Genomic DNA, 22,805 nt, shown 5'->3' with positions numbered 1-22,805 from the left:
AGCCAAAACATTAGTAAGTGCATCAAACTTTGCATTAATCATGTTGAATGGATCAAGATCATACATTCCAGCAGCTTGCCTTTTTTGAGTTGGAGTTGGTCCTCTTGGACTACTCCAAAGATGAGTATTCTTTGCAATTTTCTCCAATAGCTCATAAGCTTCATCTTCATGCTTCATAATAAATTCTCCTCCTGTTTGAGCATCAATAATCCCTCTGATTGCTGGAGTGACATTAGTGTAAAAATTCAGTTTATCATCCATTTCGAATGGCATGATGTGGGCATTGTCTCTCTAATTCCTTCCATCTCATCCATGACTCATAAAGAGTTTCATCTTCTCTTGTCCGAAAAGTCATTTGATTCCTCGGTTCTTGAGTTTTTCAGTGGAAAATATTGTGCAAGAAATGCATCAGTGAGTTGCTCCCAATTTGTGATGGAGTTGTGAGGTAAAGAATCAAGCCAATCCAATGCTCTATCTTTCAAAGAGAATGGGAATAGCTTCAATCTTGCTGCATCATCAGACACTCCAGGTTGTTTTTGCATATCACAAATCATAGCAAACTTCTTCAGATGTGTGTGTGGATTTTCAGAAGGATGTCCTCCAAATTGAGAATTTTGAATCATTTGAAGAACTCCAAAATCCATCTTGTAGCTATTTGCATCAATTCTTGGTCTTGCTATGCTCTCTCTCAAGTCATCAAAACGAGGAAAAGCATGATCCATCATACTTCCCCTAGGCAGATTAGCATTTACTACCTCTTCACCATGGGCTATATTTTTATTGTTTCTATCATTTCCAGCATTACCAACACCAATTCTAATTCTTTCATCAGCCATGCCTGCTTCTAATTCAGTTTCTCTCAAGGCTTCTTTTCTTTTTCTGGTTTCTTTCTTGTTGGCTTTACAAAATTTCTCAATTTCAGGATTGAACAATAAGGATGTGTCACTTGTGCTTCTAGCTCTTCTCATAAAAGATTAAAAGTACCTGAAAAAGAACAAACAAACACAAAATGAAAAGATAACAAAAAATAAAACTATAAACAACTAAAATAATCAAGAATTCAATCTTAAACAAACAACTCCCCGGCAACGGCGCCAAAAACTTGGTGTGGCCCTACCGCAAGTGCACGGGTCGTTCAAGTAGTATAGAAAAGATATCGTTCCCACGAGGAGTTGTGTTAATGATTGAATTTTTGATATAAAAAGTTGACTAAATTGAACTATTCTTGAAATTAAGGTAACAAATTGATGGGTATTTGAGTATGAAATCTATATGAGCAAAATTAATAATCTATCCAACAATGTATTAATTAAACTAAAATTGCATCAAATTGAAAGAAGCAAGTTGAAATATGGCAAGATTTTAAAATGGCAAGCAATTAAATTCGATTAGAAATTAACAATGGTAAAAAGGCGATTCCGGAGTTCGGGATTTCATATCCGAGCTATTTTGGGATTTTAGATCGGTTATCCAATTTTATGAAACTTATGGGTTTTAAGGAGATTAATTCTTAAATCCTTTGAATTCCCTTTCGAGTGAGACAAAGAGTGCCTTAATCAATCTAATCCTACTTTCGTGGACTTAGAGTTAATTAAGACCCATTAAGTTCTTTAATTAATCTGTGAATCCTCTTAATCCTTAGCCTATTTCTAGGTCTAAGTTAATTAAGTCCAATTTCTTGATTATCTATCACAAGGCCTTCTCCTTTCGATGCTTCAACCATGGATTAAGAGCATCACTTAATGGGATCCTACACTAAGCATGTCATTAAGCACACAAGAAATGAATAAAACTCATTAAGACCACAAAATATGGATTACCCAATCAAAATCCACAAAATATCTTAAATATTACAACCCTTACTCCAGAATCTAATATAAAACTACTCACTATCCATAATGCTTACAAGATATATTGAGTTTAAATGGAAATAAAGCTTTAATCTAAGCTAAGGAATAAGAAATTAAACACTAGAAGTGTAGAAAAATATAAGGGAAGAAAGAAATCTGCAAATCTTGGTTGAAAATGGTGTGGAAGGTGAAAGTGACTCTTCAAATTCTGCCTCCCTTCTCCTTTCCTTTTCTGCTCCTTGTCTCCTCCCTAAAATGGGATAAGGGTCCTTTTTATAGCATTTTCTGACATGGAGCCCTAAAATGGTGTGTTCTAGGAGGAATTTTCTGAGGGAATCTTCTGCCAGCTTATTAATGAAACCTTTATGGATCAGATAAGTGGATCGCATAAGTTATGCAGTCCCTTATGCGATTTTACGATTCTGGTTCACTTATGCGAAACTGCATGACTTGGTGCATAGGTTATGCACAATTTCGTGAGAGTGCATAAGGGAGGCGTGAATGTGCATAAGCTATGCAGTCTCCTTATGCACATTTCGGTTGGTTCTGGAACAGTGATTTTTCTCCTTATGCAGATCTGCATAGCTTATGCGGCAAGTTATGCACAATTTGGTCAATGCATATTTCAGCTTGAAAACTTGTTTTTGATATCTTTAGCTGTAGAAGTCACTCCTGAATAGCAAACTTTCTCTTCAGTCCTTCAAAAACACCATTTTTCCTACAAAACAAAGTAAAAATTATAAATTAATCTAAAATTGACAATTATGAAAAACTAACTAATTAACTAATGAAATTAGTTAAAAATAACTAATAATAGAATAAAATGGCTATGAAATTAGATCTAAATGACTATGCAAAATGTATGCATCAAAATTTCTACAATAATTTTTTTTAGAAAGTAAATTTTACTTTGTTAATAACTACCGTTTTTTGAAGTATAAATTATAATTTCAAATTGGATAAGAATTTGATTACTCAGTGATTAACCCTTCCGTAAATTAGAAGCTGGGATCAAGTTGAAACCCTGTACAACCCAGCAAGGTCGTAAAGTGAGATCCTAAAAGGCCAATGGGATTGGAGCGTCTATATTTATATAAATAATAAATATAATAAAGCTAGTCTCAAAATAAACTTCACTAAATGACAAGTGTTGTTTTATTAGATTTTTTTTCTTATTTTCATTTTGTTCCTACTTCCCTATTTATTTTACAACATCAATTGATAATACCTAATTGACCTATGAGGTATTAAATAAAAAAAAAATTATGATAATAATTATAATTTAATTAATTAGGAAAACTAATTCTCGTAGTTATAAATTATATAAATCAAATCAACCTTTTCATTTTTCATTATAATTATAAAATCATGTGCTTAATTCTTTATCATAAAAAAAATTATAATAATAATTATAATTTAATTAATATCGGAAAAACTAAAATTTATAATTCTAAACTATATACATTAATATCACACATCAAAAATCAAATCAAACACCTCCTAATGTAAATAAAAAATACAATGTCCAATCAAGATTTTCTCCCAAACCTACTGAATGATATTTTGATAATCAATGCATTAGAAGAAGATGATAACAATTTACACAAATATCATTAAGATAATATTCATTCTATAAAAATTTATTTATATACATTAATATCTTATTATTTATTCTTTATATTTATTTTTATTTTATATTTATTTTAAATATATAGTCAAAGCTATATAGTCATATCTTTACTCAATTAAATAATATATTAATTTTAATGATACTCAAAAGCTTAATTCTTTTATATGTAAATCATGTGATTTTTCCCCCCTAAAAAGTGAAATGAAACAGATTGCAAAACTATGAATGAATTATTATATGACTAGCTCTTCCTCTATCTGATGCCTTGAAAAGAAAATTAGGGCTCTTGACCACAACTTTTTTTATTCGTAAGTGTTTCAATTGCAGAAGATCATTGTCATGCATGAACAAGAATTCTTGAAGGTTCCTTTTTCCGTTCTTTATGTTGCTGTTTGATGCCTTCACCCGAAAGAAAAAGGGAAAAAATGAGTAACGGGAAAGCTTTCTCACTAAGCATGATAAGAGCAATATTGAAAAATGTGATGTTTTGATGCAAGAAAGTTGGTGTTCTTGAGACCCTCGATCCGGAATCATCCAAGATGTTCTTTTCTGTGGAGTTGGGTTTCCATGACATATTTTCCCAGATTAAACCAAATTTCAAGTAGATGGTCTAGAGAGTTTGAACGTAGCAGAAACGATAATCAATATAATGCACATAATCCAATTGCTAAATTGAGCGGAACTAATCAATAATTGTCCACTAATGAGATTTGATTTGGTTTTATTAAAAACATTTTCATGAGTTTGAGGTCTTGAATTCAAATTCCAAATAAAGCCAAATCAATTGAAAAGAAAAAATCAATAATTTTCTTATTTAGAGAGAGAGATTACAATAAGTTTAACAAGTGATCTAATTGAAATCATGGTTAGCAAATGATGCTTTGAATATGCAAACTTTGCGTTAAAAACATCCAAATATTGGGGTCCAAATTTGCAATCCAAGGCAAAATTTGATTAAATTGGACTCTTGAAGCTCATTCCATTTGTGACTTCTAGTGAATCCCACTTATGGAAGGCTCAAACCATCTTTTTGCTGCAGAAAAATAGAAAGGGAATGGAATTTTGTGATTTTGACACAACCCAATTGCTTGGAAAGAAAGAAAAGGCAATCCAATAGTTTTTTTAAACATTTATATCAAACGTTTAAGGTTAAAAATGAAGCTTGACAAATGATCTTGTTTAGAATATTATAATCTGTGCTACATGAATTAAATTTGGCATCATGGTTGTGTTATAATCAAGATTCGAGAATTCTATGTTAAAGAACGAGAATCCTTCATTTCAGGGCTTGGTAATGTCCTCCCAAAAGTGTGGTTCTTAGAGGAGAGCATCATATTATCTTTAGATATTTACTGATGATGATCCTCTGAAGTTAGATAAGAAAAGAAAGCTTCAATGTGATTGATGGGTCTCATTAACTACATATTTTTTCTGAAAGTATGCTAAGGAAGATTTTGTTAATGCCTTCTATTCTTCTCCTACTTGCAAGGAAGTTTCCTAGAATGTTCTTATTAGAAGTACATTTAAATGGGTGCAACTTTGAGAATCAACATCCAGAAAGACTGAGGTTTCGCCAATGGAGACTATAAGCGTACAAATCATATATACACAGAAGTCCATGGAATTTACAGTGACCATGTAGGCCCTTTAGAAACTAGCTAGTCACTGCATATGTAGCTAAAAATCTACACTAGGGTCAGTGTGATATTTCTTGCAAAATGTACTATGCTCATCATTTTAATTTTTACCTAAACCTATGCGAGATATAATACTCATCATTTCTTTTTTCCCTCTAATCCTAACAAATGGTATGATATTTCATAGGAGGCCTCTTTCGCACTAATTTACATATCTCTGCCATGTGTTTGATATTTAAGTTCGCATTTGATATTTCTTTTAGAACTAGTGAAGCAATGACATTGTGTCCTGTCTTAGCATGGTGGATTTGAGTTCGCATTTGATACATCTCTTTCTGTTTCTGTACACTATTTGTCCAAAACCGGAGGAAATTTTTTGTACTCTCTTTGTACCCCATTTTTTAAGCTCCTATTCAATAGATATTAGCCCTTATAACCCGGCCAAAATACTGCCAATTCCCCGCCAGAAGTTCCTCAAATTTATAGACTTCACGTCTTAATATCTGCACCTGTAACCCTCCTTCTTTCCAAGCTTCTTTTTGAATGGCAAGTTTCATCTCCAAATCTCAGCCCAAGAAACTTACTCTTTTCCTCAATATTTCCTTTCTTTTCCTCTTTATTTTCTATATCACAATCTCATATTTTCTTGAGCAATCTAACTATGAAGCAGACACAAGCCATTCTTTAACACTTCTAGAATTGATAAAGAGCAATGGCTGCACTGGACTTCATGACCATACAGATTCCAAATCCAAGTGTATGTATCTCAAGTCTCATATTGGGTGCAGGCCCAAAGGGTATATAAACTATCTTCAAATCTTTTATTGCACTTGTGGCCAACTTCCTGCACTTGGTCATGCTATTTTTTTACTGTGGCTTGCTGTTCTATTCTATCTGTTAGGTAATACAGCTGCAGAATATTTCTGCTCCTCCTTAGAGAACTTGTCCAAAATCTTGAAGCTCTCTCCAACTATTGCTGGTGTCACCCTTCTTTCTCTGGGCAATGGTGCTCCTGATGTTTTTGCGAGTATTATTTCATTCACTAGGTCTAGCAATGCTGATGTTGGCCTAAATAGTATTTTGGGTGGAGCATTTTTTGTGTCTAGTGTTGTGGTTGGTATTATAAGTACATTAATAAGTCCTCAGGAGATTTCAGTAGATAAATCTAGCTTCATTAGAAATGTTTCCTTCTTTCTTTTGTCTCTTTGTTCTCTTCTTTTGATTATTGTTGTAGGGAAAATCACCTTGTGGGCTGCCATTTCTTTCCTATCTATATACTTCTTTTATGTCTGTGTGGTTTACCTCTTGCACTTTCCTGTTAAAAAAGAAGAGAGAGTGAACTCATTAACCAATTCTTCATCTTCAAAAAATTTCATCACTGAAAGCCAGGGGGATGTTGTGAAGATGGGTATAACATTACTTGGTTATGTTGATGATGAAAAGCCCAATTCGGTGGACAAAACCAATCTTGAAAATTAGGAACAAAGTCCAATATGTTTCTGCCTTTATTCATCTTTTTGTTACTACTTGGGTAGGTTTTTAAATGTTTTGGAGCTACCTCTGTACTTGCCAAGAAGATTGACCATACCTGTTGCTAGTGAAGAGAGATGGTCTAAGAAGTAAGACCCATGCAGTTACTTCTGTGACATTGGCACCACTTGTATTGGGAGGGCTACCCAAAGGGAAAAAAATTTGGGTTCTAGAAGCAGCCTAGTAATCTACATGACAGCAGGGCTCATAGGATGGTTCTTGGCAATCTTGCATTTGTCACCGCTAAGAAGTCTAGCCCGCCAACCAAGTGCCTGTTCCTGTGGCTGGCAGCTGGGTTTGTGATGAGTGTAACTTGGAATTATATTATAGCTGAGGAGCTGGTCTCTGTGTTGGTTTCGCAAGGATTTATATTTGGGATTAACCCTTCAGTTCTTGGACTCACTGTACTGGCTTGGGGAATTTCACTGGGAGATTTGATATCCAATGTGGCTATGGCAATGAATGGTGGGGAAGATGGTGCCCAAGTTGCTGTATCAGGCTGCTATGCTGGTCCAATGTTCAACACATTGTTGGGTTTGGGCTTGTCATTTGTTATATCATCATGGTCCAAGTACCCATTTTCTTTTGTGATCACAAGAGATCCTTCTCTGTACGAGACTTTAGGGTTTTTTATGGCAGGCTTGCTTTGGGCCCTTGTGATTTTTCCCAGAAAAAACATGATGCTAGATAAGTCTCTTGGGGTTGGTCTCCTAGCTATATATTTCTGCTCTCTCCCTCAGGCTGGTCAGGGCTCTTGGAGTTTCGAAACTTCATTGGATTTCCTTAAATACCTAGGACAAGGGCACTTTTGGAAATACATTTAGCCTTGTACTTCATTTGTGATGCATTGTATTATATGAATTAAATAATATTTAATATAGCTCCTCAATATATTTAATAAATAATTTTGGTATGATTGTCAAATATAACAATGTCTATAATTTTACATAATAAATAAAATATAATCTTATGATTATGCTAGCTAATAATATCCATATAATTATGTAGTTGACTTACCATAACTAACCATTGTCTATATCCCATATAAATAGATCAAATCATCTGTGGATGTATGTTCTTTCTCCTTAATCAATTTAATACAGTATTATCTCATACTAGCTCCAACTTTAGTATCGGAGAGTCCTCACCGGGTCTATACCTAGTGAACCTCTGACCCATTTATTTTTTATTTTGCAGGTTCATACCTACAAATAATTTTCATAAACCGCAATAGTGGCGCTGTCTGTGGAAAATGACACAAGAAGCCATGTCTCTTTCTTATATTCTTTGTATTATGAACTCAAAATGTGAGAATGAACTAAGTTAGAGGATAACTTGTGATTTACAACAACCAAGCCAAAAAATTTTTAATTATGCTCAAGAAATTTTTAAGTTTACTCAGGTATAATCTAAAAAATTTATTTACAGTCACATGAGTTTTATTTTAATTTTGCCTGAGGGCTTTATATCCTATTGGATGATCAATCAATGACATTATTCTTGTAGTACGTATAAATACTTTATCATTGTATCCCTCTTTCTTTTTTGTTATTGCGTGCCTATATATAACTTATGTATTTCAGACGATATTTTTATATTTTATTTTATAAAAATTTGACATTAAAAATAAAAAAACTATCACATTTTTAGTTGCTATGAAGTATTTTTAATAGTTTAATCAAAGATCATTGCAAAATTGTAAAACTTTCAAATTATTTGAGTTTATAAAAATTCTTATTTAATAATTTTTGTTTATTTTACAAAATTATCAATATTTCTATGGTAAAAAAACAGTCTTGATTTATACTAATAGCTATAAAAGAGCTACAATTAATAAGTCCATCGCTACAACTTCAGTTTTGTATTTTGGGTCATTATTGTGTTTTGTTGAAAATTATCTATAATTCTTCCAATCAACGTGACATGAATTTTAGTCAATTTTCTTGATACAGAATTCTATTATTAACAAAATTAAATTCATTGCTTGACTTTAAACAAATAGAAATTATGATTGTATTTTAGTTTAATGGGACTTGAAAAAATTATATGATTTTAAAAATTAATTTTTAGAATTATTTTGGGGGCAATAGCATAAGCTTCATTAGATTAAAGTATAGTCCAAATTTATCTTCAAGATGAATGGTAATTGGAGACACCTGAATTTAGAATTTATCGCTCTAATTTCCATGATCTAGCATTGCTTTTGATTTCTATTTAACTCCTAGTTACCCATGTATATATGAATATATGTTTATGAATAACATATCAGTCTCAAATATTCTTTAAACTTAAAAGCCTTTATTTTTTATTAAAATCGGTTGGTAAATCCCTTGGAATTATATATTATACATTCCATTTATAATATTATTTATTGAGAAATCTTGGATAAATCTACAATATGCATTATATGAAATATCTTTACAAAAATGTTTGTACAAGCATTATTTTTGCAGATAATTTCAAAAAAGCCAATAGCTCCAAGTTGATAATTTGTCATTATCAAGGCAATAATCTACCAAGCTAAAAATAAACTGAGAGTGCTTAGCCCATCTACGGCGATAGTCTACTAAGCTAATAAACTAAGGGTGCTTAGCCCATTAACAACGATAGTCTACCAGGCTAAATAAACTAAAGACACTTAGCCCATTCACGACGATGGTCCGCAAGGGCTAAAAAATAAAAGTGCTTGGTAGCTGTCGAATCCACTAGAAATTAAATTAACTGAAATTAACAGTTATGAAATATTTTATGCAGTAAGTGGTAAATCCATATCGAATCCTAGAGATTGAATTATTAAATTTCGTGCACTTGTGTAATAAAAAAAGAAACAAAGGTTGGGGGGTAATTCACAGTCCAAAGAATAAATTAAAAATCAGAAATTAAGAACTAAAATTAAATATGAAACTCTCAAAGTAAACAAACTTCAGTCCAAGGTAATTCGCATTCCAATGCATTGATTTGATCATAGACAAAAGAAATACAATTATCTCTTATTGAATACTTAACGTAGATTTACCAAACAGCGAGGTAAAATCCCTAACTTCCCTATACTTATCAATTCGAGCCCAGCACTCCTGTTGACTCTAATTATTAACTGAATTGGTATTAAGCAATCCTCATTAAATTAATAACTGTTTTAAGAATAGAAAGTAGTTAAGCTGAACAATAATTTATGAAGCATAAAACATTTAATTCACCATATTATTTTCTTAGGTTATTATCGAAAACGGTGATCATAATTAATAAAACCTAATTGCTACTCATGTTCAATCTTACACAACAATTACAGATTATGAAGATGAACTAGCAATTGATCACATCAAATAATTAACTAATAGGCATTTTTAGCAAATCATTCAATAGATCAAAGACAATGAAATCAGAAAACAATAGATATTCAAAAGACATAAATTAAATTAAGAACCTGGTTTCACAAATCATACAAAAGAACTTAAATCTCTTGAACTTAATTAAGAACTTAGCCACTCATGTTCATGGCTTACAGAAAATTAAAGAAAAATAAAGAATAAATCTAAAAAGAGAATGGAGAATGAAGGTCTTCTATGGTGGTCGAAGGTCTAGTTGGATGTTGTATTTCTGCTGTTGCCCAAAGTTGGCTTTATAATTGAAAAACCTAATCCCAAAGATAAGAACCAAACTTGAAAAAATTCAAAAGAAATAGATTCGCAGCTTTGTAATCACTGTCATTTTTCAGCCACTTTCCTTTCGAATCTGTCTCTGTCTTCTTCAGGAAAGTTGTAGCTCTACTTCTTAGCTTTCCAACGGGTACTCATTTGCCCAAATCTGAGGTCTACAGGCCAAGTTATGGCTAAAAAACCGAGACTGATTCTGACAGAGTATCCAACCCATAATAACGACTTCATTGCCTTTTTTGACAATTAAAATGGCCTTATCTCGCTTGCAACCCTTCATAGAATTTGTAGAGGTGGCTCTTAAGGTTCAATTGGGCCTAGGCTTGCTTCATTTTGGACGTCTGGAACTCCAGATACAAAATAAATACTGAAACTAGTCGTGACACATCAAGTGTGGACTTTTGCAATAGATCCATAGCTCATTTTATCAACCTTGGAGACTGATTTGGGCTTTGGTCCCTCTTTATCATTTGTAGTGCTCCATCTTAGCTTTTCAATGGATTAAACAACACTCAATTTGGAAATCCACAACTTTAGAAACACCTAAAAAATACAGTAAATGTCAAATACTGAAAATTTCTCCATTTAACACAATTATTCCAACAACTATCTAAAAATCTGCCTAAATGATAAATATACTTTAATTAACTAAATTATGCATAAAAACACACTAGAAAGACTAAATGTAATGGGAGTAAAATTAATAAATTATGCACTTATCAAATTCTCCCACACTTATTCCATGCTTGTCCTCAAGCATGACTTAAACTCTCAATCAACTCCACTTAGAAGTTCACTTAACTTCACCCTATCACAACATTCTCTAACAAAAGATTAAAAGTTTGAAAGAAGAGATAAGTAAGGTAATAACCATCACAACAAATTCCATCAACACTATACCAATATATCAACAATTTCCAACACAAAACAAAAGGTTTGAAATCAATTAAGCTCACATAATTAAAGTTCCATAAGATTTTAAATCAATACACACCAAAACACAAGGCTAATTTATCAAGGCACAACAATTATAGCTCTTTGCAAATATTAGGGGAGATAGAAATGGGCTCTTTTTTTTATTTGAAATTGGTACTTCTCTCTCGTCATAGTTACTTTTTTTTTTTTTTTTTAACCGTCACCTTCACAAAAGTACCTTGCTCATAACCTAGCTAGATTTTGGCCTGAGAATCAACATGGAGTTCATGAAGACCCCTGGTTACTTTGTTTAACTAAATAGAGGAGCATTTTTCAAGTTTAGCCTTTTATTTCCCCCAATTTATGCATCTACATATTATAAAGTGCCCTGATAGATTGAACAAAGTTCTAAAATATACATGACACTAATTTAAAGCACACATAACTAATCATTTCACCATTAAATCAAGCCTAAATGATTTATGTATGAAAAAAAATTTGCTCTATGGTATGGAGAAGAGGGAAAATCCATCATTAAAGTTACTATAACCTTGCATAAAATCTCAAAAATTCAACCTAAAGTAGAAAAGTTATTTCAAGGACAAAGCACTTCTCTCCGAGAGTTAATATAGAATCATGAATTAAGCTTATGAGAACGATTTATTTATTTTTTTTTTTCAAAAATTACAGCAATAAATTTTTCCTCTCCCACACTTAAAACTTACATTGTCCCCAATCTAAAGCCCAAATGCAAAAGAAAAAGAAAAAAAAGAATCCTAGAAAATAAAATAAGATGAGGGAAAGAAAACAAATCTGATTGTGGCTAGCAAGCCACCCATGGGTTGCCTCCCAAGAAGCACTTTTGTTTATCGTCGTTAGCTCGATATGGCAAAGCTCCTTAATCCACTGAATTGGGTTATTCAATTTGAGCTCCTCCACTGTAGGCTCCTGAAACCCCTCATAAAATGGCTTGAGTCTATGACCGTTGACCTTGAACACTTTGTTAGTTCGTAAACTTTGAATTTCAACTGCACCATAAGGAAACAAATTAGTAACAACAAAGGGTACAATCTAACGAGAATACAACTTACCAAGCATCAGCTTCAATCTGGAATTATACAATAAACTTTTTGTCCAACCACAAACTGCTTCCTGAGAATTAGTTTGTCATGGAATGCCTTTGTCTTTTTTTTATAGGTCCTAGAACTCTCATAAGCCTTAAGGCGAATTTTCTCTAATTCATGCAATTGTGATTTTCTTTCTAACTCATCCTCCATGCTTAACTCAAAAATATCCTGCACAAATGTATCAACAACATTAATAGAAAAGACAGAATGATTATCAGCAGGATACTTTATGGCATCAAAGATATTAAATTTGACACTCTCTCCATCAAACTCCATAGTTAAGGTACCCTCATCCGCATCAATTTTTATCTTGGCAGTTTTTAAGAAATGTCTTCCAAATAAAATCAAAGCTAACTTTGATGTGAGAGCATTATCCTCCATATCTAGAATGTAAAAATCTGCAGGAAAAATCAATTCTCCAACCTGCACCAACACATCCTCAACTACTCCCAATGGGTAAGCATTAGAATGATCAGCTAACTGAATAATGACACTGGTTTCTTTCAAAGGACCCAAATTTAAAGTTTGAAAAACTGAATTTGACATAACATTAATAGATGCTCCTAAATCTGCCATTGCACCTTCAAATCTAGAATCACCTATTTTGCAGGGAATAGAAAACGAACCTGGATCCTTGCACTTAGGGGGTAATTTTCGCTGAATTAATGCTGACACATTTTCCCCCATACTGATCTTCTCATTATTCCTCAACTTGCGCTTTGTAGTGCATAGTTCCTTAAGGAATTTAACATACCTGGGAACTTGTTTGATCACATCAAGTAAAGGTATATTAACGTCTACCTTCCTGAAAGTCTCCAAAATTTCTTTCTCTTATTCTTCTTTCTTAGTCTTAGCCAACCTGCATGGGAATGGAGGAAGAACATAATTATTAACCTTATTCAGTTTAGGTTCAGTATTTACCTCAACTTCAGGAACTTCATACTCTTTCGCTTCTTGCTTCTTCTTTTTCATTGGCTCATGTGGAGTCTGATTATTAACTTTTTTTCCCAGTCTGCAACTATAGCACTCACATTTTCTCTGAGGTTCATTACTGTTTGTGATGGAAGCTTTCCAGAACCTTGAGCTTCAAGCTTACTCATAGATGAGGCTAACTGACCAATCTGCCTCTCTATGTTTTGAATGCTATTTCTGGTCTCCTGTTGAAACTGTTGGGTATTGTTAGCCAAAGCCTTAACAATTTCATCAAGTGACATACCTTGATTTGAGGGAGGTGGAGGTGGTTGATTCACTTATGGTCTTTGTTGCTGGTATCGATTTTGCACCGGTTGATTCCCATAACTCAGATTGGGATGATCTCGCCATCCTGGATTATAAGTACTAGAAAAGGGATCATACCTGCGTTATGGCTGTCTATAATTTCCTACTGCATTAGCATGTTACATTGATTCGTCCTCTTGCAATGCAGGACAAATGTCAGTGGCATAACCCGAACCCGAACAAATTCCACATACCTTAACAGTTTGCATATTCCCTACAACTAACTGCCTCACCAAAGAAGTTAAATCAGAAATCTGTTTCTCAAGGTTAAATGTACTTACCTCATTAACCTTCTTAGATGTGTGATCCATTCTCATTCCAAACTGTTGAGAATTTACTGCCATGTTAGCAATCAGCCTTCTTGCCTCTTCTGGTGTCTTGTCAACCAAAGCTCCTCTACTAGCAGCATCTATCATACTGTGGTCCATTGGTAGAAGTTTCTCATAAAAATATTCAGAAGCTGCTCACTTATTTGATGATGGGGATAACTTGCACACAACTTCTTGAATCATTCCCAATACTCATAAAAACTCTCTCCATTGTACTACAGGATGCCACAAATTTCTTTTCTTATGTTGGCAGCACGGGAAGCAGAAAAATATTTCTCCAAAAATATTTGCTTCATCCCATTCCATGAGTTGACAGATCCAGAAGGAAGGTAATACAACCAATCCTTAGCTGCGCCTTCCAAGAAGAAAGGGAAAGTCCGAAGCTTGATTTGATCCTCTGAAACTCCTTGAGGTTTCATGCTGGAACACACAACATGAAATTCCTTTAAATGCTTATGTGGATCCTCACCTACAAGGCCATGAAACTTAGGCAACAAATGGATTAGTCCAGATTTTAACTCAAAAGTAACATTTAAAGCAGGGTATTGAATACACAAAGGTTGTAAGTTTAGATCAGGAGCAGCCAACTCTTTCAAAGTTCTAGTAGCCATGGTTTTGTTTTCGGAATTTGAATCTGAATTCGAATCTGAACTTAATTCCCTTGGAGATTGGACTCCTTCAGATGTACTCGAAATCTGCCTAGCTTGCTTAGCTAATTTTCTCAAATGTTTAGCTGTTTTTTCTAATTTTGGATTAAAGATCAACTCACCAGATTGAGAAGTTCTTGTCATAAACAAAAAGAAATCAAAGTAAAAACAAAAAAATGCCACAAAACCCTAGAAAACGATGGAATTTGGCCTCAAGAGGTTGGGGCCAAGGAATACTATAGATTGATTGGTCTTGATCAGAACGTCGTTTCCTTCAAAATAGGTATGGGCCGCCCTCCTAATTCAACCAAAAATCTGTCGATGAATAGTAACACCGTATTTTTTTTTTTGAAAACCTGAAAACAGCAACAACTCAAAAACAAAATTAATAATAGAATATCCTAACACTAAAAATATGAAATCCAAAAAATTTCAGTCCCCGGCAATGGCACTAAAATTCTTGGTAGCTGTCGAATCCATCAGAAATTAAAAATCAGAAATTAAGAACTAAAATTAAATATGAAACTCTCAAATTAAACAAACTTCAGTCTAAGGTAATTTGCATTCCAATGCATTGATTTGATCATAGACAAAAGAAATACAATTATCTCTTATTGAATACTTAACGTAGATTTACCAAACAGCGAATTAAAATCCCTAACTTCCCTATACTCATCAATTCGAGCCCAGCACTCTTGTTGACTCTAATTATTAACTGAATTGGTATTAAGCAATCCTCATCAAATTAATAACTGCTTTAAGAATAGGAAGTAGTTAAGCTGAACAATAATTTACGAAGCATAAATCATTTAATTTATCCTATTGTTTCCTTAGGTTATTATAAAAAACTAGGATCATAATCAATAAAACCTAATTGCTACTCATGTTCAATCTTACACAACAATTACGGATTATGAAGATGAACTAGCAATTGATCACATCAAACAATTAACTAATAGGTCTTTTTAGCAAATCATTCACTAGATCAAAGACAATGAAATCAGAAAATAATAGATATTCAAAAGACATAAATTAAATTAAGAACTTGGTCTCACAAATCATGCAAAAGAACTTGAATCCCTTGAACTGAATTAAGAACTTAGCCACTCATGTTCATGGCTTACAGAAAATTAAAGAAAAATAAAAAAGAAATCTAAAAAGAGAATGGAGAATGAAGGTCTTCTATGGTGTTCGAAGGTCTGGTTGGATGTTGTATTTTGGCTGCTGCCCAAAGATGGCTTTATAATTGAAAAATCTAATCCCAAAGATAAGAATCAAACTTGAAAAAGTTTTGAAATTCAAAAGAGATAGATTCGTAACTCTGCAATCACTGCCATTTTTCAGCCACTTCCCTTTCTAATATGTTTCTTCCTTCTTCAGGAAAGATGTAACCCTACTTCTTAGCTTTCCAAGGGGTACTCATTTGCCCAAATCTGAGCTCTACAGCCCAAGTTATGGCTCAAAAATCGAGACTGGTTTTGACAGAGTATCCAGTCCATAATGACGACTTTATTGCTGTTTTTGACAATTAAAATGGCCTTATCTCGCTTCCAGCCCTTCATAGAATTTGTAGAGGTGGCTCTTAAGGTTCAATTGGGCCTAGGATTGCTTCATTTAGACGTCTGGAACTCCAGATACAAAATAAATACTGAAACTGATCGTGACACATCAAGTCTGGGCTTTTGCAATAGATCCATAGCTCATTTTATCAACCTTGGAGACTGATTTGGGCTTTGGTCCCTTTTATCATTTGTAGTGCTCTATCTTAGCTTTTCAATGGATTAAACAGCACTCAATTTGGAGATCCAAAACTTTAGAAACACCTGAAAAATACAGCAAAGGTCAAATGCTAAAAATTTCTTTATTTAACACAATTATTCCAACAACTATCTAAAAATATGCCTGAATGATAAATATACTTTAATCAACTGAATTATGCATAAAAACACACTAGAAACCATAAATGTAATGGGAGTAAAATTAATAAATTATGCACTTATCAATGCGTAGCCTACTCAAGGTAATAGTCCGCAAGGCAAAATAAATGAAAATGTAAGTCCACCTAAAGTGATAGTCCACCATTATCAAATTCAAGGTAATGGTCCACACTCAAAAAATTGTAATTTGATGGTCAAAACTTTATTGTCTAAGTATAACAAAAAATTCATACTCGAAGGAGGATTAATGATATAGCCCCTCAATATATATATATATATATATATATATATATATATATATATTTGACTTTGTAACTTGGGTTTTCGGGTAGCTCATGAGCATAATCATATTTAATGGTTCAGCCATAAGATTCATTTAGTCGGTTCAACCACTGTAAGACCCACTCAATAAAAGGAAAAAATTTTGATTAAAGATAAGTAATCTTTGTAGAATTGTCAAATATAGCAATGTTTATAATTATGCACTATAAATAAAAATATAATCCTATAATTATGCTAGCTAATAATATCCATATAATTACATAATTAATTTACCATGACTAACCATTGTCTATATCCTATATAAAGAGATCAGACAATCTATGGAGGTATGTTCTTTCTTCCTAATCAATTTAATACATTATTCTCTCATACTTGTTTTAACTTGAGAGTCGAAAGGTTCTCACCGGGTTCATACTTGATGGATCTCTGATCCATTTATTTCCTGTTTTTAAACCCATAAAAATTTTTCATGGACCGAAACAATATCTATCAAGGATTTTAAATGAGTTTCTAAATGCCATTTATATTTGTTGAATTGAAAAGTTTTTTAAAAGTTAAAAATGTTATCATACTGTTGTTTTAATTTTTTAAAATTAAGACATACAAAATACTTTTGCAACTTCAGCAAACCCATTCCACCAAAATTAATTTTTATAGTTTGTCCATAAATTTTATCTGAATCCAACCTATTACCCAAACTAGATTCATGGAAATTCGGGTATAAATATAACAATTCAGATTTTGAGTTAAATATATCAATTATTATTATTATTTATTTAAATTTTTATCTATTACGTAGAATAGTAGAATATATCTATCCAAATATGTATGAGCTAGGAATTCTTACGTCGCCTTTCCCATCTTCTCATAAAAAAAGGGAAAGGAAAAAGGTAAAAAGACTACATTTGGCTATCACAATAAGATGTTAAGTTTAGATATTTATCTCACTCTCTACATTTAACACAAAATAGAACTTATAAATATAAAAACGCTGGAATGCATACATTTGATGGGATATATGCCAGAAATTGACAAATGACTGAACAGACATGGAGATGGGGGCACATCTATTCTTTGGAATGTCTACCAAATTGCCCTATTACTAATAGAGTAGAATGCAATAATTTTGCTAGAGGAAAGATTTGTTGGGCCTTTTTTTCAAGTAAAATGACTACCACTTGGACCACTTCCTATGAGATGCCAATGTCATCCTCCACAAATATCTATGGAATTGTGTTACAAGTTGTCACCTTGATTACCTTGAGGCTTGCAATTCAGGAACCTTAAGCTCTAGTTGAGGGTGTAAAGAACACATGGGGAAAAACAAAAGGAGAGATTTCTATATGTGAGAAACCTGAGAGGGATTGAAATGGATGGCTTTGGTTTTAAAATTTTGGATTCATAAATTTTTAGCCCAATTTGCTCCATTATGAGTGGATTAATTATTGATTGGGCTCCCACCTTAAAAACGAAAGACTAGCTTCATTAAACAACCTTCACTTCTTATTATTTTTCCATGAATTTATTATCAAAATATACAAGGCTCCATTTGGCATTAGGTTTTGGGTAAAAAAAAAATTTAAAAAGAAAAATCATTTTAAATACTATTTAAAAAAGTAATTTAAGAACAAGAACTGAAATTGAACTAATTGGTTAGATTTAGATTTGATAAGTATTTTGGAGGCTAGAGTAAACTCTATTTTAGTTTCCTTAAATGCATCTAATGCCCATTTTCAATTAATGTTTAAGCTAGCAAAAGCCAAAAGATTTACGTCTCTAAACACTAGAGCAAAGGAGTAGAATGTAGATCAAGTGCGCTGGCCATGTGATGCTACAAACAATTGAAAATGCGACCATCCAGCTGGGTCCGAACTTTGTTGTTCGCCAATATAGCATTCTGCCAAAGAGTGACAACTAAAAGTCGACTCCTTCTCCTTGAAAATCCATCTTCTTCGCAATCATTCTTTTCTATCATTTTCTTATTCTCATTTCTGGAATTTTTGAGGCTGAAGTTGTCTCAAGAACTATGAGATCTCAAATTTATCTCCAGAGTTGTTAGGTCTCCAGTTCTGAGTCCCAGTTAGTCAGAGCTAACTGTATCACAAAAAGAGAGCTAAGAACCCTTGGTTTCTATTTTCTTTGGTACGTTCATACAAATGATTTGGAGGAGTTGATTTTGTGAGAACGTGTGCACATTCATTTTCGTTCTTATCTGATGGTTGTAAGAACGTCCAAGCATTCCATTTTTCATTTTCATCTGATGGTTGTGAGAATTTTCACTGTGATGATGAGTGCTGACCAGTGCCCTTTGGACTATTAAATTTTCTTCTAGCTGGGAACCATTATCATATCGGTAGATCATTTTCTTGTTCTCTCAATTATTGTTGTTTGGCCAGTTTCATTAGCTGCTTTATCCAACCTTTACCAAGTCTTTTTCTTTCATTTTTCTGACTGTTTTCTTCCACAAAAAGATGGGATTCTAATCTTTCCCCTTTTTCAGGCAGTATTCAACCTAATGCTTTAACAAAATCTCAGTAATCAAGTTCATTGTAAAGGCTAAACAATGATTATTTCTTGAAGAAAATATACTGAAAGCAAATAGCAAATAAGTTTATTGCTTCAAATCAACTATACCGTACAAAGAAGCTGGTTAGTAGGATGTAAGTTGCATGGTTTCCAAGCCCAGTTGCCAGGGCTAGGTATAAGTAACTTGAAATTAGAAAAACCAAAGTGCTTGAATTATTCTCACAGACACAGAAATTACGTATGCAGCCAGAAGCCCTGCACCCAATACCCCATCAAGCATCATGTTTCTACATGGTAAGACAACTAGTGCCCAGAGCAAACTAGCCACCAGAAAGCATAATGTCTCCAATAGATATGGATCTCTTGGGATCACAACATAAGATGGGTATTGATGCCAGGTTGAGCTAACAAGAGACAAACCCAAACCAAAAAGGATGTTGAAAATGGGACCTGCATAACACCCTGAGATAGCTACTTGTGCACCTTCAGGGCTTCCATTCAATGCCATGGTCAAATTGGTTATCAGATCCCCCAGTGAATTGCCCCAGGCAAGAACTATTAGCCCAAGAATCGAAGGACTTACTTGAAATATATATCCCAGGGAAATTAACAAGGCTACTAATTCCTGTGCTATGATATAACTCCAAATCACACTCATTAAGAACCCTCCTGCCAGCCAGGGAAACAAGCACTTCTTTGGTGGGCTTGAATTCTCAGTTCTAGTATATGCAACAATCCCCAATATCATCCCAAACAAGAGCATAATTCCACATGCTACTACACCATTCATGAAACCAGCATCCTCATCCTGAGGATTCCAAAGAACTGATAACAGAACTGGAGCAAGTGTCACTGAAGCAACTGCAATTGGCTTAGACCATCTCTTTTCACAAACAACAGGAATTGTCAATCTCCTAGGCAAGTAAAGAGGCATCTCAAGCATGGTAAGAAGCAAACGACAAGGAGCAGGTAATCTTAAACAAAAGCAACACTTCTTGATTTCTACTTCCTCAGCACCACACTCTAAAGCACCTTCCTCCATAAAATTTACCTCTCTTTTTCCCATGCTGCTTAAAATAGGTATGCTCAAGCTTGAACTAGCATCTTTCTCACCTCTACTCCAATGGATCTCCGTGGAGTAAACAACAGCCACATAGAAAATGTACATGGACAAAAATCCCATTGCACCCCAAATATTGATTTCTCCATGAAGCAAAATGAAACTTAAGGATGCAAGAACTAAAAGCAAGAAGCAAACATCTCTAACAAAAGCAACTTTGTTAACCCTGATCTTCTTTTGCTTCACCAGAATGCTCATGATTCCAACCACAACACAGGTGATAAAGGAAGCACCACCTAGCACTGTATTAAAGCCAATATCACCAGTCCCACTACCCATAAAGGATACTAAACTGGAAAAGACATCTGGGGCACCATTTCCAAGAGAAACGAGAGTGACCCCAGCAATTGTAGGTGACAATTTCAATAAATTTGATAAATTTTCAAGGGAAGAACAGAAGTATTCAGAGGCTGTGTTCCCCAACAGATAGAACAACACTAGAAGCCAGAGAAATAGAACACAATGGCCCAAAAGAGGAATTCTTCCAAAATTGCAATAGAAAAGGTAAAGATAGTCAATATAACCTTCTGAGACACATGGATCAATATGTGATGTAAGGTAATGGCACTTGGCTCGGTAGTCTTCTAGACTTTCCAGCACTGTGCAATCTTGTTGCTGTTGGCTATTGTCATTGGACGGTTGTGAGCTGGTAAGAACAAGAAATCGAGCAGAATTGAACTGTATAATCAAGAATAGGCATGCCACTAGCAGAAATGATATATTCAAGAAAATGGTATATCTTTTGTTCTTAGATACAGAAACCAAGATACCCATTAAAGGAAATCAATCAAATTCTCTCTGAATCATAACAATATAATTCTAAATCATGATTCAGGAACTGGGTAAATGGGATATCAAGCTACTAGTAGATGAAGATCAACTTTGGACTCAACCAAATCAGAAAGAAAGACAGAGAAGAAGCAACCCATTAGCAGAAGTCAATTAAAGCAAAATCCTTTTGCCTGCAAAACAAGAAAACTAAATCAAAAATAAGAAAACTGGGATTGATAAAAAAAAAAAATCTTGTGTGGGCTAAAATATTGGAAAAGATAGAAACTAATACGCTGGATAGTTGAGCAGACTAAGCAAAGAATCTTGGACAGAATATGAAGAAATTGAGTAACTTTATACAGTGTATGAACTGGAAAATGTTCTCACATCTCAGCTGAGGAACCCCCCTGGTTCACAAGCCTCATGGTTGAATTGAAGCATGAACCAACTTGAAAAGAAACGCGATTATATTTAAGTAGAGAGAGGGGGTCTACGTGGCAGTTGGGTGTATGTCCCTGTAACATGAACATCAACGCTGTCATGCTCCCGGCACTCGTAAAATTTTCCATGGCACGAGAGAAGAGAAGCACCCAAATCCCCAAATGGATCAGGGCTAGTAATCTCTCATCAGACTAGCATTGAGTAATGGTCTACACCTAACCCCATAAAAAAATAGTAATTATTATTGCCTTTCGGTAGCCATGCAATTCATGTACTCAACTCTATCTCATCACACTCCATTTTTTTCTTTCTCCATCTCAATATCATGGATAAAGTTCCCTTCATACATTTTATTTTTACTGGATTCAGCTGGAATTTAAATTTTAAAATTTTATAATTTAAGTATAAAATTTTTTCAATGTTTATAATTAAGAGTATTTTCTTATTAATTTTCACATATCAATATTAACGAGTACATTCTTTACATTGATTCGAGGCATTTAGAATGAATAATTTTAAGGTATTTATCAATAAAATTAAAAATTTTAATTAGTATAATAAATAAAAATAATTTAAAAATTATAAAATCAAGACTCATTAGCATATACATGCCCTTTATTATATAATTTAATTCAGGGAAAAAATATTTCGAATCACACCCAAAAATTTCTCATGTTGCTCACAAAATCAAATGACTGAGTTGTTGCACAAATTATTTATTATTTTATTTTAATAATTTAATTTAACATTTTTTATTAATTAATATTTTTAAATTATATTATTTGATTAAATATAATAAATTGTAATTTACATTTATGTTAAATTTTTGAATAATTATATTCAAATTAAATTAAAATTTATTTTTTTAAAATAATTATTAATTATTTTTTTCTAAATATTCTTTTATAAGAAGGTAACCTATAATATCTTTATAGTATAAATACAATTAAAAAAGACCATGTATGATTTAAAATAATATAATGGCTTTATATTTTTAATACGACTATCAATTCTCATTTTTAATGACTAACTTGTAACAAATTATGTCAGGAAATTTTCAAATATCATTGTTAATAATTTGATTAACAAGTTAGTTTTTATTTTTTATTTTTTAAATTATATGTTATGTTGA

General features: G+C 33.1%; 1 protein-coding gene, 2 non-coding genes and 1 pseudogene across 4 annotated transcripts; 3 read left to right on the top strand and 1 right to left on the bottom strand.

The window, feature by feature from the left end:
- The first annotated feature begins 266 nt into the window (after nt 1-266).
- On the top strand, nt 267-371 carry LOC131178981 (small nucleolar RNA R71). Its single transcript, XR_009147988.1, has one exon. It is a non-coding gene; the product is annotated as a small nucleolar RNA R71 (small nucleolar RNA).
- A 5,289-nt stretch (nt 372-5,660) lies between these two features.
- LOC131178440 (cation/calcium exchanger 1-like) lies at nt 5,661-7,442 on the top strand (annotated as a pseudogene).
- Nucleotides 7,443-14,090: 6,648 nt separating this feature from the next.
- On the top strand, nt 14,091-14,197 carry LOC131178896 (small nucleolar RNA R71). Its single transcript, XR_009147904.1, has one exon. It is a non-coding gene; the product is annotated as a small nucleolar RNA R71 (small nucleolar RNA).
- Nucleotides 14,198-19,401: 5,204 nt separating this feature from the next.
- On the bottom strand, nt 19,402-21,894 carry LOC110638448 (cation/calcium exchanger 2). 2 transcript variants are annotated; one of them, XM_021789010.2, is made up of 2 exons: nt 21,525-21,894; nt 19,402-21,423 (listed from the first exon to the last, which is right to left on the bottom strand). In XM_021789010.2, the coding sequence occupies exon 2, from the start codon at nt 21,233-21,235 to the stop codon at nt 19,532-19,534; it is 1,704 nt and encodes a 567-aa protein (XP_021644702.2). In that variant the 5' UTR covers nt 21,236-21,423; nt 21,525-21,894; the 3' UTR covers nt 19,402-19,531. The 2 variants fall into 2 exon arrangements, with proteins under 2 accessions (XP_021644702.2, XP_021644703.2); XM_021789011.2 differs by having other exon boundaries at nt 21,620-21,894.
- Between the last annotated feature and the right edge of the window lie 911 nt (nt 21,895-22,805).

This window comes from Hevea brasiliensis, chromosome 3, assembly GCF_030052815.1.
Source record: "Hevea brasiliensis isolate MT/VB/25A 57/8 chromosome 3, ASM3005281v1, whole genome shotgun sequence".
In the NCBI taxonomy this organism is placed as follows: Eukaryota; Viridiplantae; Streptophyta; class Magnoliopsida; order Malpighiales; family Euphorbiaceae; genus Hevea; species Hevea brasiliensis.
Note: the sequence above shows the minus strand (reverse complement) of the source record. Positions and strands in the feature narration are given on the sequence as shown.